At 31.7% G+C, this 17,887-nt stretch overlaps 1 protein-coding gene across 2 annotated transcripts in view; it reads right to left on the bottom strand.

The window, feature by feature from the left end:
- Positions 1-7,035: 7,035 nt before the first annotated feature.
- Positions 7,036-17,887, bottom strand: part of LOC100160929 (U4/U6.U5 tri-snRNP-associated protein 2) — a 24,117-nt gene continuing 13,265 nt past the window's right edge. For both annotated transcript variants that reach the window (XM_016801854.1, XM_029490370.1), the window contains exons 3-10: positions 15,475-15,624; positions 15,214-15,327; positions 13,991-14,392; positions 13,294-13,580; positions 13,081-13,209; positions 12,889-12,950; positions 11,136-11,358; positions 7,036-7,294 (exon numbers count right to left, since the gene is read on the bottom strand). In XM_016801854.1, coding sequence (XP_016657343.1) covers positions 7,268-7,294; positions 11,136-11,358; positions 12,889-12,950; positions 13,081-13,209; positions 13,294-13,580; positions 13,991-14,392; positions 15,214-15,327; positions 15,475-15,624 — 1,394 coding nt within the window. In that variant the 3' untranslated portion in view covers positions 7,036-7,267. The remainder of the gene's footprint in view (positions 7,295-11,135; positions 11,359-12,888; positions 12,951-13,080; positions 13,210-13,293; positions 13,581-13,990; positions 14,393-15,213; positions 15,328-15,474; positions 15,625-17,887) is intronic.

The raw sequence follows: 17,887 nt of genomic DNA, 5'->3' as shown, positions 1-17,887 counted from the left end.
AAAAATAAAATGTAAACCCATATTTTTTTTTTTTTAACATTCAGGCAATGAATTGCAATTTATATTTTACATTACTTAGCAGGCATTATATATTTTAAATCATTTCTTTAGGAGAAAATTTGATTTTATATACTATTAACATAAACTTTTTGTGAAAAAATTACAAGGGTGTGTGAAAGAAACAAATTATACCTAGTGAGTAGTGGGTTTCTTAAAAAAGTTTGGTTAGATATAGACTTTGGAAGAACTCGGGAACGCTCCTCAATTTTTAGTGACTTTAGTCCCCCCTCAACATTTTTTCCACTTTAACCACTGCCGTATGGTATTATATAATATATATATAGATATCTGCAGATAGTGTTATAGTCTATATAGACATATAGTTCTTACAACTTTGAAAGGTAACATAGTTCTTCCATTATATGTATATCATTTGTCTTAGTTTATTCGAGACGGATGTAATTCGGTTTATCCATTCCGTGTCAGACCACATTTCGATGCCTAACTGCCTAAGTATACTCATAGTGGCGGACTGAACTTACATTTTGAATGACACATTTTCATAATTACCACCAACACCACTCCCCATTATAACTTATATCAAATTTATTATATAAAAAAATGTGGTCGTAAGAGCCAAGAGTTCGGGCCTTAGGGCATGTAATTCTGCGCCACATTTATGGGGTGGCACTACCCCCTTTGAAAAGTTGATGCAGTTACGTCAAAATTGAGCCCTTCAACCCGCCACTGAGTTTACCTGTAGTTTTTGACAATGTTCAGAATCACAATCACAGCAGTCCATTGTATTACAGTTAGTTTCGTGGATTTTTATATCATGCGTATGTCTGGTAAAGTCTGTTCAGACAGTGAGTGAAGTAAGATGGACGATTTATTGAGATTTAAGAATATAATATTATTATCCCCGGTTATAAATAGATTTTAAATCAACCTCAATATTTTTAATTACAGCATTCCGTTGGCATAACATATTATTTTGATTTTTAACATTAGTAATTTTATATCGTTTAAATGAACGTTTAAAAGAACCGGATATACTGTAGTACGTTGTGGTACACCGTACACCGAATTTTATTATTTGTTCACTAGAAACTGCATCATTTATTTTTACTCTCGTGTTTTTTGTTTTCTAAGTGGAATTTCACGAGTGATAGAGCAGATCCAGTTATACCTATGGCCAGGGCTATACACGGCGTTTCCGTCGAATTAAAAATGCATTGGTTCATATCGGAGTAGCTATATACACGAGTACAAGACGGATGAAAACGGGGCGTATTACGTCCGTCGTGTATAGCTGCTCCAATATAAACCAATGCATTTTTAATTCGACGGAAAACACTGCGAAATACGCGGTGTTCGAAACGCAGCGGAATACGCCGTGTATAGCCCCGGCCCGTGTCGCGTGTTTTAATTAGAAGTTTATTGTGATCTACGGTACTGAAGGCTTTAGCAATACCTATCTAAATAAATTGTAGCACACTTTTTCCCTTCTTCAAGCGCAGTATAAGTGGCGTTACCAGCTATGGTTGGTCAGTACTTATATTAAGTCTAAAACCGAACTGATATTTAAAAAGTAGATTGTTCGATAGTTTAGTTTTTATGATTTTTTCAAATACTGTTGCTATATTTGAGATAATTGCGGATATTGGACGAAAGTTATTGAGAGTTAATGTATAGTGGGACCTTTTTTATGTAAGAGAGTTATTATAAGTATCACAATTAACCAGTGGCGAAGCGTCATAGGAGACAAAGAGACAACGTCTCCCCACTTAGAAATTAGAACACGGGACAAACAAATAATTATTTTGTTTTATTTAAGTTATGGATTTCTTAAAATAGATTAGAAGCGCGAGATACGGCCGTGCGTACGAGCTGGCGATACGGGTCATTCCAATATATGGTATTATATTGGCGCGCGGGCACAGGGGGAATGTTAATCAGAGTGGGGCTAAGTGTTTACTATGTACGCTATGAGACGCGTCTCGCCGTTCGTAATTACCTCAATAGTCAATACTTATTAGTTATTATCGACGTCGCCGCGACATAGGATTTATTAATATGGAGTTTTCAGATATAATTAGTGAAATTTTAAAAGTAGGAATTCATAACTATTCTTTCAAACATAAACTTAAATTAAAAACGAAAAAACCAACACCACGTTTAAGTTTGGAAACGGTTGATGGGAAATCAATACTAAAAAATATTATTTTAAATTTGTCTACCCTAATCCCGAACCCAAGCTTCGCCACTGTAATTAACACAATTAATGATGATATTTGATAATGATATTTTTTATTGAGTTAAGGCTTTGACCACGGATTAATATACTGGATACGCAACGAACCTGTGATAAGTGAAGCCCGCACCTTCTCGCGTTGCGGCAGGACAACTAGCGCTTTATAGGATTGTTCTGTGTTAACCGGGAGAATAAGGAACTAATAGTTTATTATTGTCCCGGTTAATACGACAATCCTATAAAGCGCTAGGTGTTATGCCGCAGTCGAAGAAAGCCTACGACTCAAAAAAAGCATTGATAAGACGCATCGTTGCGTATCCAGTATATTAATCCGTGGCTTTGACTACTGAAGTCATTACCCTGAAAGTTAATTTTAGTTGTTTTTTTTACTATTGGGGAAGGTATGGTTTGCAACACGTGTATTTATGGTGACCTACCTAACCTAACCCATCTGGGAACTAGTGTGTAGTGATACTGGCTGATGCTTGACTTCAGAACACTTGAGTGACTAAGGTCAATCACCACGCCACACCAGGCCACGAAACGAGGATCGTATTAGGCATATTATTCGATTGTAATTTATAGGTATATAGATTTTTTAATGGTGAGTCGGCTAAATAAAAATAATCACAAAATGTTTAAAACATCTACGGCGTATTAACTATCTATTAGGTGAAAAAACTAGAAATCGACGGTCATTTTTCGAAATCGTAAAACCTTTATGATGAAACATACAACAGCGTCCAAACGTACACATCGTTATATTTACTTAAAGACGCTTCCACACTATGGTGAAGTAAATGAACTGGTTTCCAGAACTTTTTCCGAATGAAAAGCAGTGACTTTTAGACTCTTTGTAGTTTAATTGGTCCGAGAATCAGCAAGATGGACACTACATTTAGAAAAGCTATCCCTGTTCATGAATGTCTTGCTGTTACATTGTGTTTTTTAGCAACAGGAGATTTCTACCATTCCTTGATGTACATGTTTAAAATGTCAAAGCAAGTAATTTCAACCATCGTTCCAGATGTGTGTAATGTTTTGATGAACGCTCACCATAAATACACGTGTTGCAAACCATACCTTCCCCAATAGTAAAAAAAACAACTAAAATTAACTTTCAGGGTAATGACTTCAGTAGTCAAAGCCACGGATTAATATACTGGATACGCAACGATGCGTCTTATCAATGCTTTTTTTGAGTCGTAGGCTTTCTTCGACTGCGGCATAACACCTAGCGCTTTATAATATTAGGATAGGAAACTCACAAATCATTTGTAGATAAAAATGTATTTATAAATTAAATATAATTACATCTATATATATAAAAATGTATTTATGTGTGTCTGTGTGTCCATATTACCATGGCAATCAACCCCGGAAGGAGATAGAATGTTTGTCTGCCTGAGTTTTTGGTTGACATGGTTACCATGGGTTTTGAAGCTATTATAATAATAATGATTGTTTGCCGGGCAACGTAGTGCACGGGAACATTTAGTACAGAGATAGATTAGATCTCTGGGTGCAGAAGATAGGCTAATTTAAAAAGGGAGAGGACCAACCTCGGGAGGTGCTCAAACAGGGATTTTGAGATTTCCTATGGACATTTTTCTAGAAGATAACACAATGAACTTAACCAGCCCTTGCAAACTTCCGGGAAGAAATATATCTACACCATTTTTTTTCGTTGCTGATGATGCGTTCCCCCTCTCATGCAATATTATGAAACCATACGCTGAGACACAAGAAACGGGTTAAATGAAAAGGATTATTAATTACCTACCGACGTAGTAGAGCTCGTATAGTTGCTGAGAACACTTTCGGAATTATAACTTCTGTTTTTTGCATACTTAGAAAACCAATATTGTTGGAACCAAAAACTGTCAAAAACAACCGATGCCCAAGCAGTTAAAAATGAATTGGTCGAGTAATTTATTTCGCCACAGGGAATGATATTTTTTCAATATGACTAAACATCTAAACTAGGTTTTAATGTAAACGTATAGTGTTCTCGAAAATTGTTTTTTCGCATAGTATTTTGATTTATTGATTTAGTAACTATATAGATAGTTACTTTATAAATATAATATTATAATATTAACTTTCAAAGTCAAACTGATATTATCACGCGTACATTAATTTATCTAATATATTTAATCTAATTATTATTATTATTATCTTATTATTTTATCTAAATGAATATAAATAATTTTATCTACGATTGCCTGGTGACAACGGTGGTCAAGACAGACTGCTAATCGACAAAATAATAATAATTATAAATATAAATAATATTTGTTCAATTTTCATACAGAAACGTATGCAGGTGTAGCGTCCTCTTAATAATATTACCCTGGATTTATTATCCTTTACTCCGCACCCTACGCAAACAAGCAATTGCACTGACTCACGATAGGTTGGTAAGATAACTGATAAGTAATTTGCTTACTAACGCATAGTAGTTTTTTTTTTTTTAGGGGGGGAGGAGTGCCTAAATTGTAAATACTAAATACTTAGGTACACTAAAAATTAAACCCATATTTCCTTAAATCATTGAGAACCGCTCACAGTAAATTTTAAAACAAGTTCATATCATGACCATATTATCCATATCGCTAAATCATTTACCACAAGTCTAAATTATGAACTGAGAGTCCGTCTGAGACTATTTATGTGCCCTCATAATACAAGGCATGTCTGCCCGTAGGGTAATTAAGATACACATTTAAGTTAATTATATAGTTATAGTAATTATTTATAATCCTAAAAAATAATATAAATAATACCTTTTAATATTATACAACTTAATATTTTTGAATGCGATTCGAGTTGTGTAATTGATTTTATTTATGTCAGTCCTTTTTGATAAAATGATAATACTATACTCTATTCAAAATAAGACCGTGACCAGGCGGCCGAGTTGTGTGCATGGGCGTGGCTTTGTTCCGTGGCAGCACCTGATGCATCGTCGTAGTGGGGATGGCATCTGGTCACGGTCTTATTTTAAATAGAATATATAACAGTTTTATAATTTTTAATGGTATAATATAATATAATAATATTCCATATCCAATATTCGTAGTACTTTTGCAGTTGTATCCAGCCCACCCCCTCCTAAATGCGGCCCTGATAATGGCCGGCATATCTACCATTTAAAATTACGTAGACTTCTTAACAAGCGATCCCGATGTCTCTCACTCTCGCCACCAGATGTCTCTTCTGTTCACGATTTTAATTTTAATTTAGATTCCGACCTGACCAACAGATTGACAGTAGTGTACAATTGGTTGAAAGTCTAGAACGCCGTGCAATCGTAATTTATAATTAAACGATTGAAACTTCAGAGAAAAATACCGTTATGACGAATATTTATGTATACTCAAATGACCATTTTCCAGTGTTGTTGTTTTGTGCAGAAACTGAAATTGTTATCTATTATGAATGATATGGATTTAATAATTAATAAGGAATTAGAATCAAGGATAGGACTAGGAGAGTGTAATCAAATAGGTTCGTCCTACCGTCAGAGCCACCGTTCCCTACTTAGCAGAATAAACCTATTCGATTACATTACACTCTCCCGGTTCCATCCTGACACTTTCATGGGGCATGGCCCATTTCTGCCAGAAAATTTGGCTACCAGATTCACGCATAGCCGCCATCGCAGTATAATATCTTCGAAAATCAATTTCTTTTTAAATGTTTATCAGAAACACTCTTTGGATACCATATAACAGCGCAAACATGCGTAATAATATCATGTGTTGTGCACACAACAATAAAAAATACTAGGAGAGTCATTCTGCTGTATAGTAGGTGTCCACTGTCCACTGTCAAGTGTAGAGTTGCGTACTATAGTTGGAAGGGTTTATTTTGTATAACCTTTTAGTTATTGTGTCTAAATTGTGTGGTCCTTTTAATGTAATATTAAGAAATGTCAACCTTTAGTAATTATCGTAATTATAATAATATTGGGCCTTTTTGTTCAGATATACAAAAGTTTGAAATTTGAAATCTCTGTAAACAAATCTTAAACTAGTCCTAGGCATTAAAATATAATCTCGGTAAATCGTTATTTCAAATTATTTGTTTCCTATAATATTGATTGTTCTAATCAATATTTATTCCAATAAACATTTGTTCCAAACTTTGAAAATATATTGCGTAATATAAATCTATTGGGACAATATCGAGTATCATATTATTATGTATCATTTATACAATCATATCTATACTCCGCTCACCGAAAAAGTTGTGATTTTGATGTTTGTGGCGGGGTATGACGAGTATTGGTTTGTACATAGAGCACATCAACATTCTCTCAATTCTCGGAAACGAACTTGCGGTGAGTTCAAATATAATTATGCACAATATTAAACGCTGGTGTAATAATAGTGTAATGTACTCGTATTCTACGAACCTATTCATACCGCATAGTTAATAACAGGTATTAACAACAAGTTAATAATAAATAAAATAATATTATAATAAAATTACTATATAATATATAGGTACAATTGGTTTTTGAAAAAATGATTTCAGCAAACATTTCCATTTAAAACTAATAAAAATCATGATTTGGCAAAAAAATGCCATAAAATAGATAGGTAAACGCTCTGCTGACAGAAATAATATATTTTATAGTTGTATACGTTTATACATTTCTTGATTAAATCAAACAAAAAAATCGACTTGAAAAATTATATTACATTACAATTTTCATATTAGGAACATGTATATTCAAAATAAACATATGGGGCTTAGGTGATAAATGATAATGATTGACGAACAAAATATTTGTTTTTAATTTTAAATTTTAATGTACAATTTATTATTTTATTAAAATACAAATAATTCTGTTGTGTAGGGATTCGTGTTTAAAAAAAAAATACAGAAATTATTGTTACTTGTATGTAAAATCAAATGTTTGACTTACCTATTTCTTAAATGATATATAAAAATTACACAAATAAATTATTTTTATTTAAAATATCTTCAAAACAAATTGTACAGCTATCTATCAGTTCTGAGCTTGTAAATCTAGAAATATTAAACACAAGAATTAATAAATATTTTTTTTTAAAAAAACACAATTAAATAAATAAAGTATTCATTAAAAATATAATTACACTCTAATTATTATTATTATCATCACTGAAAAAGTAAACAAAAAAGGTGGACAAGTTGATGTCGCTCTGTTGTACAGTACGTTAACAAGCGAGTCACTATAATGGATGGTGTCAAATTTGTAAACGAAAAACAATTCTGATCGAAGAAGGTACAGTCAGCCTATATGATATTAATAAATTATTGTGAATAAAGTAATTTATTTACCTATTTACGTGAAACCTTGTTTTAAATTTGAAATCCTTAGAAATAAAAATTGAATATTTTATACATTTTTACTTCAAATAATCTAAGATTCTGAGGGGAAACCATGTATTGATTTTACAATGATTTGTGTTTTAGATTCTGAGCGGAGCGAGGAAGCTATTGTTTTTACAATGGTGTTTTTTTTTTTTTTATTCTTTTTATATCCTGTACACAAATTTTTTTCCAGAAGGAGTGTTTCGATTTCAACATATAGTACCTTATCTTTTAGCAAATTGGATCAAGATGGTATTTTAAAGAGGTCATTTTTCGATTTTCTTAATAGTTATTTAATGCCACGGGAAAATTACGAAAAAACGCTAAAAATGGGATTTTAAATTCTAACGCTTTGTTTATCACCATAGAAACGAATAAAAAATTATAATATTTTAATATTAATTCAACTTACATGATAAAATAAATAATAACAAAATATAAAATATCCAGACTGACAAACCGTCTCCGCTCAGAATCGTTTTTCTTATATAATGATATTATATCATTGAATTCAAGTCTAATACAACCATTATACAATGACCCACTTGTAATCTACTTTACAGCAGAGCGACATCCACTTACCTGCTTTTTTTATTTTTTATTTTTTATTTTTATTTTAAGTTTTTTTATTTTTGTGTCTGTCATCACGGTTTGGGGCAGTAAAACTGCTTCGATTTTCTTCAACAATATCTTGTTTGATGGGAAAGTAGTATTATTGGTGCATTCGAGAGGTCAAATTTGAAATTTCCAATAGTTTTCAAAAGCGCCGTGAAAAACAAAAGAAAAATTAAGGAAAAACGGGAATTTTTACACAAAATCTGTTTTCGAGAAAATTGATTTTGGTTTTTGGTGTAACTTCAAAACAAATGACCGTAGATACATGAAATTTTCACTGGTTGTTTATATTTCCATTTTCTATACATGATACAATTTTCAAAATACTTTCATTTGTTTTGAACTATTTAGGGACATTTTAAGTTTCCAATATTATTAGTTTTTTTTTTCTATGAATGTCAATAAAACTTTATTTGTTGAGTAAAAATACTTAACAATTTAATACAAGGCGCCTACTATATTTTTACAATGATATTTGAAAAATATTAAAAATCCTTAGTCACAGTTTTTTTTTTATTAACATTTTAAGTTCAAAAATTGACAAAATATGTAAAAACCATGAAAATTAGCAAATTATTTTGGGTGAAGAATTCGTAAACATTTTTCTTTTTAAATCTTAGATTTGAAAATGTATAATACAAGATTCCTCATAATATAGTCTACCTTTATCAAAAAAAAAATGTCTACAAGAAAGTCAAATTAAATTTTTATGAGCGTTAGAAATTCATATTTTTACAATATTTGATATTTGCTCGATTTCTCATGTGACGATTTTCTTATTTTATTGAAATTAAAAAACGAGTTACTGTAGATATTTGAAAATATTTTAACTCTTTTTGAGTTGTTTACGGACATTCTCAGTTTTCAATTTTTTTAGTTTTTTTTTCTATAAATATCAATAAAATTTTGTTTGTTGGGTAAAAAAGCGTGAAAATTTAATGCAAGGCTCCTGATATATTGTTACAAAAGTAGTTGAAAAATATTAAAAATACATAGTCACATTTTTTTTTATAAGCATTTGAAGTTCAAATTTTGATAAAATTTATCAAATTTAAAATTAAATAATTATTTTGTAGTTAAAAATTTATAAAATGTTCATTTTTATATCAAAGGATTGAAAATTTAAAACAAGATTTCATTTGAGTGGTTAATTCTGTTACCAAAAAATCTAAAAAAATACATAAGCACAGTTTATTTTTATAGTCATTTTAAGTTCAAATTTGGACGAAATTACATATTAAAAAACCTGGAATAAATATTTTATTATTTTGTTGTGATTGTATAATATTATTCGTGGGTACTTAAAACTTCTAAAGTATACTATTATATATCTACGATAGTATCACGGTTTGTTGTTGATGTATAACGCGTTATAAGTACCTAATGAATATTGTGATATAGTTAATTTGGAGTTTATTATATAGGTACCTTCCTATTATAGGTCAATTTTTTTTTTAATACCATAGATAAGTATATAACATGTTATATACCTAGACTGACATACCGTCTCCGCTCAGAATCGTTTTTCTTATACAATGATATTATATCATTGAATTCAAAATTAATACCATCCATTATACAGTGACATACTTGTAACCTACTGTACAGCAAAGCGACATCCACTTGCCCACCTTTTTTAAATTTGATACTTTTGGGTAAAATTTGAATTTTAAACGATTATAAAAAGAAATGGTGCCTATGTATTTTTAATATTTTTAAACAATATATCAGGAGCCTTGTATTAAATTTTCAAGCTTTTTAACAAAAAAAATAAAACTATATTGAAAAAATAAAAAATAAATTAAAAAAAATAAGTACTAAAAAAAAATTGAAAATTGAAAATGTCCGTAAACAGCTCAAAACGAGTCAAAATATTTAAAACATTTTATAAAGTATGAGAATATATAAAATTAACATATGGTGTAAATTTCATGTATCTACAGTTATTTGTTTTTGAATTACAACAAAATAAAAAAATCACTACATGAGAATTCTAGTGAATATGCAATGTTAAAAAAATTGAAATTCAAACGCTCATAAAAATTTACTTACTCATAAACTTTCCGGTAGACATTTTTTTTTTTGATAAAGGTAGAAAAACTTAATATGAGGAATCTTGTATTAAATTTCAAACCTTAGATTTAAAAATAAAATTTTTTATGTATTTTTAACTCAAAATTATTTCCCCATTTCCGTGATTTTTACTCCTTTTGTCGAAATTCGAACTTTAAATGCATTATAAAAATGTGTGACTACATAACATTTTTATAATGTCATTGTAACAATAAACTGTAAGCCTTGACAGCCTTGTACTACATGTTCAACCTTTAGACCCAACGAATAAAATGTAATTGACATTTATAGAAAATAAAACTAAAACAATTGGTAACTGAATATGTCCGTAAACGAGGCAAAGTCAAGATATTTTGAAAGTTTTACGCCGCGCTGTATAGAAAATGCTAATATAAACATTCAGAGAAAATTTCATGTATCTACGATCATTTGTTTTAGAGTTACACAAAAACCAAAATCGATTACTTATTGTGTTCACATATCGTCACATATCGTGACACAAATATTAACTTTTTAAGTGTATAAAACCATAATGTTCTAATTTTAACACATGATTTCTTAAGTCATCTTGAAATAATCAACACTGGGCAATGAAATTAAATAGGATTATATTAATTGAACAGATAAATTATATTTTATTATTTTTAAATTATTCAATCTTTTTAAGTAGGTAAAAATTTTTTAGGACTTATAATTTTTGATTTTTATTTTGCGGACATTTCGGCCTAGAACCGGTAACCACGTAGTATAACACAATACAAACAACAGTCGTCGACATTACTATTAGTTATTACATATTATCATCATTATTATTATTGATCATTACCTGGATGTAAGCTTCGGTCAGAGTGATCATCTGCGGGAGAATGTCGCTGACGTGCAAATCTTGCATCTCGTACCACTTGCTGTTTCCTTGTTTTAGCACGTGCACGCGATACGTGCCTTTGTTTGGTTCGCCGTCGTGCACGATGTTGGCGATCAAGTCGTAGGAAGTATTTTTATGCGCTGCTTTTACCTCTGGCGTGAGTATGTCTCCGAAGTCCACGTTCCTTAAAACGGAAAATTTTATATATAAGTAGCGGTCATAACTAGGGTTCGGCAGCCTTAGAAATGTTATAAGTTAAAATTGAGAAAATGTGCACATACAAATCTAAAATATGCAGAACAATTAATTAAATATATATAAATTATTCAAAAAAAAAATTATCAGTTACATTATAATATAGGTACTACAACTATACTAGTATACTATGAATTACGTCATGTATGTTTATAATATCATATGGTTGGAAAAATTGGTAGGACAGAAATACGCTGTCACGCGTGATGTATACCAGACTAAAACGAAAACATGATATTATGAAAAAGTTTTGTTATAAAAGAGGAAAATTAGTTTCTTGCTATTTTGCACGAATCTTTAACAAAAGAAAATATCTTAACATGTATGGGAAATAATTGAATATAGAATGTTCATGGTAAAAATTAACAAACATAAAAATATAGCGTTATATCGATGTATCTCGGTTTTAGTATACCTCAGTTCAGATATTATAGCTCATGTATATTTTCAAAAAGTGTTTCTCTTTCTAAACATCTCTGCTGTCTCTAAGAACAAATGAACAATTTCTGAATATTTTGTCAAAACTGGTAGAGTATATTTGAGTCTATAGGCAAAAAAGATTTAAGATAATATAGAAGAATCATTTTATAAATAAATACTCTTATTTATTTTAAGATACAATTTCTTTATTCGAGACAATAATATATAGGTAAGGCAACAATATTTGATACATGCTTTAACTCATCTGCATAAGTAACCAATGGCATTATAAACCAAAATTTTTTTATTTCTTTCTTGATTCTCAAAATCCTTGTGTCAGAAATTCTTTAAAATGCGAATTTTTGAAAATCCTTTCTTAGTCCACCCTTACGTGGGGGTACGAAGGTACCACAAAAATGTCAAGTCTCTAGCTATCATTAGTTTAGATTCTATATTGATCAGTCAGTCAGGAAACATTAGATTATATATAGATTCGTAAAAATAGATAAAAAAAATTAAGAAATATGAACTTTTTACCTTAAATTTATAAATTCTTTAATAAATGTGCATTTTTAATCTCTTCAATTGTCTTTGTATAGATTAGGTTTTGGTTCAGTTTACTTTAAAGTTTAAATCGAGACCTGCATATATATAGAAGTATAATATGCAACTCCTACAACTTTCATAACCTTAGTTATTACATAACCTGTGCAGCAAATATATAATACAACTACTATAGGTAGATAACTAGATAGCCGACTTCTTATCATAGATGTCAATGTTTACAAATTTATCATTGATAAGATTTGAAAAGCGATATGTTAATTAAATTTGTATATTTATATCAGGTTATTGTCAAATTACATTTCAAATTTCAATGAACAAATTTTAAACACGGGTCCTCTTTGATTAAAACTGTCAGCTATTTTGTCGACGCCAAATCAGCAATCTAGTTGTAGTACTATGTAGTTTTTTTAGCACGACGCCATTGTAGGTATACGATTTATATATTATAATAATTGCTTTTATTTGTACTCACTTTACCGGGAAGTTGACGATAGTGGGATTCTTCTCGACGAAAAACGTGTTCTTCGTAAAACGCTGAAACGAGTGAGCAAAACAACCGGAATAGCATATGATATGTGATTAATGATAAATACAAATAATTTATTAAATTGAAACGCGTGCCCGATTGGTGGCAATCGCATTCACACAATACAGTCATCCGAACCTTTATGTATAGGATCAAGTACGGCGGAAGCTGAGTGATCTCGAAACGTTTCATGAAGTTTTCCTTGTAAGTCTTGTACTCTTTTTCCGATTCATTGTTGAACTTAGTCAGCAGAGAATACAAACTAACCTTTAAACACACGATTCGACTAGTTAATCACCTGCACAACCAGCTAAATTCGAGGTCATTGACAATTGGTTACATATTACATACTTGCGGTATGATGTTTTCCATGACTTCGTCTTTGAACAACGGTGGCGGCGGTAAATCACAAGTCAAATAGAGAAACGGCGATTCGGACACGTGCTCGGCATATTCGTCCGTGCACAGCAGACTGTACCTCTGTTTTTCGTCCAGCTCCACAGGTGGAATCTTTCGAGTCTTCACGCGCATACTGCCCATGAACGTCTTGTACACGATACTGGAGTGACGGCTCTTCTTCCCATTCAACGCTCTGTGCAAAGAGTTTAAAAACCACGACAAAAAGTCAATCGGGTCGCCTACGCACACACAAGAGATGGTCAATTAGTGATTATGTCATAGAAAAGGGCATGCACCGATTCTGCAGTAATTAACATTTATACGGTTGTAACAGCAATATAATATTACTAATAAGTTATATAGAATCAGTGGCGTATTTATATGGGGCGGGGGAGGTTGAAGCTGTTCCAGGAGTACAGGAACCCCCTACAGAATAAAACAAAAGAAAGGTCACCAAAGACACTGAAATATAGGCCGAGATATTATGTAGATAAGAGTTATATAGAAAAGATAATACCCATTAGCTAAAAGTACAAAATAGTTTAGGTATATACGCTGCAGTATAGTGTATACTAGGCATAATATATAGGTAGACACTAAACAGGAAAACAATTTTGTACGAGCCCCAGTTGATGGTGGCGGTACTCACCCTGCTCGGTGAACTGAAACTTCTTGCCGCTCCACAGGACGACCGCCTGTAACATTTCGTGTGGCGACACGTGAGCCTTAAAGTTTCGGGGGTTCCACAGCTTCCGCATGAGCTCACCGAACCGCTGGACCAGCAGGAATACGCTGTCGCCGGGTGGCCGTTTCACCTTAGCGTAGTTTCTCTCATCCAGAAAGTAGTCCCGGAGTGGCGTGACGTTGGATAAAGCCTGTAAGATGACGTTGCAATAGTCGTTGGCCTTGATATTGTTTAGGCCCACGATGCCAGGCAGGTATAGCGTACCGTCGATTGCCCGCGACCGTTTGTCACACGTGTCCAGCTGACCGACGTGCTTGGGCGTGAAAGTCGGGTTCAGTACGTACTTGATGTCGTCCAGCGAGGAATCTAATAGCGTTGTTCACAAGTGTATAAATATTAGACATTTATTGCATATTATACATTTAATAAGCTTGTGTATTATACTCTGTATAGGGTATACTCCTTTTTTAGTTTTCGTAGAATCGAAGCCCCCCCCCCCCCCCCCGCGTTCACAAAGCAACTCACTCATACCCACTTTTTCATCATGATTCTCATTATATTTATTTTTTCATCACATGCCAAGTAATAATATTAACGTTTTTAACGTTATGGGCACAGAAGATTGCGCGGACTTAGCGGAGTTCATACGTAATATATGGTGGGACAAATGGACAATATATACAATATAGATTTTAAATAGCAAAATATACATTTTCAAACGTATCATATCTGCAATTTTGCACTTTTTGTGATTTTTTTGGGCATTTAAATCACAGCTCTAAATTAATAACTGATAATTATAGTTGGGTCAAAGGTAAGTGCGGTTGGTGACACCACCTACCATGAAGCAATGTCATAAGAGATAGCAACAGCTGTTGACGAGATCTTTGAAAATAAATAGTAACCTGTCATAATTGCACTGCATTTTTTTATCACATTCCCAAGGCTATAAAGTTTTTAAACAGAGTAAGAAAAAAAATAGTTTAAATTAAATATACATTTGAAATTCACACATACTTTATATGAATGTCAACTAAAATATTCGGTTTCGATTAGTCAACAGCGGTCAGAGGCAGAGTCAACAACCGCACATTCGTTTAGCGTCAATACTAATAACACATTAATATCTACATTTGACAGGTTGACGTCCCTAAAAAAAATTCTACGCTTTTATATAATATACTGACCGACTATTTCGTAGTTATCGGGCAGACAGTAGAACTTCAGGGTTTGTAGGTTCAAAAAAACGTGGTGACTTTCGGCAACGCTGTGAGTGTAGGCGTGAGTGTTGGTGCCGCGACCTGCAATGACCATCGATCATAAACAAAACGATTATAAACAGCCGCAGTAGATCGTCGTCGATTGGAACGGGTCCATGAAGTACAAACACAATATTATATTAGTATACGAGGCGTTATTCGTTTCGAGCGCAAAATAATTTACGTTACCTTGAAAATATTTACCGCACACTAGACACGCGTAGACGTTGATCCGCGACAGCGACACGGAACACAATTTTTCGAAATCAAAGTCCAACACCTGTCGGTTGATCGTGTCTAAATACGGACACAAGCGGTGTACTTTTTTCATCCATTTGTCTACAACAGAAAAACGCAGTTGTATTTCGTTCGGGTTTTCGCCAAACAAATCATAAAATGCATACAAATGTTATACGATTTAAAAACGATTGATCGGTTGGGGGATGGAGATGTCATAAACCAGGCAAACAAAAATGTATTATTTAAAAAATAATTTAATTAAAAATCTTTGTAATATAACAATAACAATAAAAAGGCATAAATGGCATAAAAAACTGCATTCGTTTCCAAATGACATAAATGCAGCGGTTTAATTCCCAAGGGATTTTTTTGTAAAACCTATGTATTTCAACGAGTTAAGAACAATGGTGCAATTAAAATTTGACTTTTAAAATTCATTGGGAGGGGTATTATTTTTGTTATTACTTTAATAAGTAAGTATATAATATCGTAGTACCATAACGTAAGTGGGATAATTTCTGACTCCATTAAATATTAAGTACTTTTAAAAAAGCATACATTTATACGAAAAAAATTCAAAAATGTTAACTTTTTTAATTTTAAACTTGAAAACACGATTTTCCATCTACTTTTTTTTAAAGTGTCTTCATAATATAAGTATGCAAAAACACAAATTTTGAAAAAAAATTCCTAAAAATCGGTTGGGAGCTAACTGTATTTGTTTCAAAAGCTCTATTCAAGACGGAATAGTAAGACTCATTCTTCTGACTTTTATAGAAAATTCATATTTTTACACTTTTAGATACATAATTTTCCTGATTTAAGCATCGACTTAACATATGTATAGGATAAACCGTAACCATCTCAAAATCAGCAACTAAAAAAGGCCCACGAGGATATATTCCGCATCACCGAAGGTCCCCTCCCCACCCCTCCTGTGCAACTCCGTTGGATCAGAGTAGCCGTAGTGTAGCAGTTTATGGGACCCATAACATAATTTCATTGTAATTCATTTTTTATTTTCGGAATAATTTTAATATTATTATACAATGTTAATTTTGTAGTAAAAAAAAAATAAATATTAACATCAGCATTTATATTTTAGATTCTGAACGAAGCGATGAATATATCGGCTTTACAGTGTATTTTTGTATGTGTCACGGTCATTACCTTTTGGAGTAGTAAAAATGTTTCATTCTTCAACTTTGAGACTGGTTTCTTGTAACAAATTAGACCTAGTAGTTATTTTTGGTATGATTAAACGGCACGCAGGTGAATATAATATTCACTCAATCAGTCGTTTTTTTCTTTGTCGAATTCAATACATAACCGTCAAAAAATCACATCACAAAATATCTTTAGATTATAATTTTAGATCTTCTGTGCGTCTGTGGTGATCGTGTAATTTCTGAATGACTTAACAGATTGAGGTAAAAGGTATATCAATAGATTCCTTGAGACACAGAAAGGGGTTTTAGTTTCTTTTTCCAACCCCAATATTTTTTGTTATATTTAAGGGTTACGTGGTTATAGGTAATAAAATAATTATTGTGTTTGGATATTTGGATATAATTTTCCGTATAGTTTTATATTTTTTAATTTAGGCTAATCGTAAGAACTATTCTATTGAAGTGTAAAATTAAGAAACTATATTGAATATTTATTATATATTAGAGGAATTGAGGTTTATATAGGTACTAAAAAAATACTCGAGGGAATTTGACAAAAAAACAGAAGCGAACCGGAAACGATAGGTAGGTCGATTATAATATATAGTCAGTTAACATATATTATTTGTAGGATTGGGTTGCAAATCTCAGCGAATCCATAGCTTTTGAGTTTTGACCAATTGGCACAACATTTTTCACACATACTACCTATTTGGGGTCACGGACGGGTCGTAACAATATAATCCACATGTAACTAATTAATAAAAAAAAAAAGGTGGGTAAGTGGATGTCGCTCTGCTGTACAGTAGGTTAGAAGTGGGTCACTGTATAATGGACAGTATTAAATTTGAATTCAATGATATAATATCACTGTATAAGAAAAACGATTCTGAGCGGAGACGGTATATCAGTCTATGTATTAGACATATATATACTTATCTATGGTATTAAAAAAAAATTGACCTATAATAAATTCCAAATTAATCATATCATAATATCTATTAGGTACTTATAAGTTATAACGCGTTATACATCAACAAAAAACCGTGGTAAAATCATAGATATATAATAGTATACTTTAGAAGTTTCAAGTACCCACGAATAATATTATACAATCACAACAAAATAACTAAATAGTTATCCTAGGTTTTAATATGTAATTTCGTCCAATTTGTACTTAAATGACTATAAAA

Source organism: Acyrthosiphon pisum, chromosome A2 (genome assembly GCF_005508785.2).
Source record: "Acyrthosiphon pisum isolate AL4f chromosome A2, pea_aphid_22Mar2018_4r6ur, whole genome shotgun sequence".
Taxonomy (NCBI): Eukaryota; Metazoa; Arthropoda; class Insecta; order Hemiptera; family Aphididae; genus Acyrthosiphon; species Acyrthosiphon pisum.
Note: the sequence above shows the minus strand (reverse complement) of the source record. Positions and strands in the feature narration are given on the sequence as shown.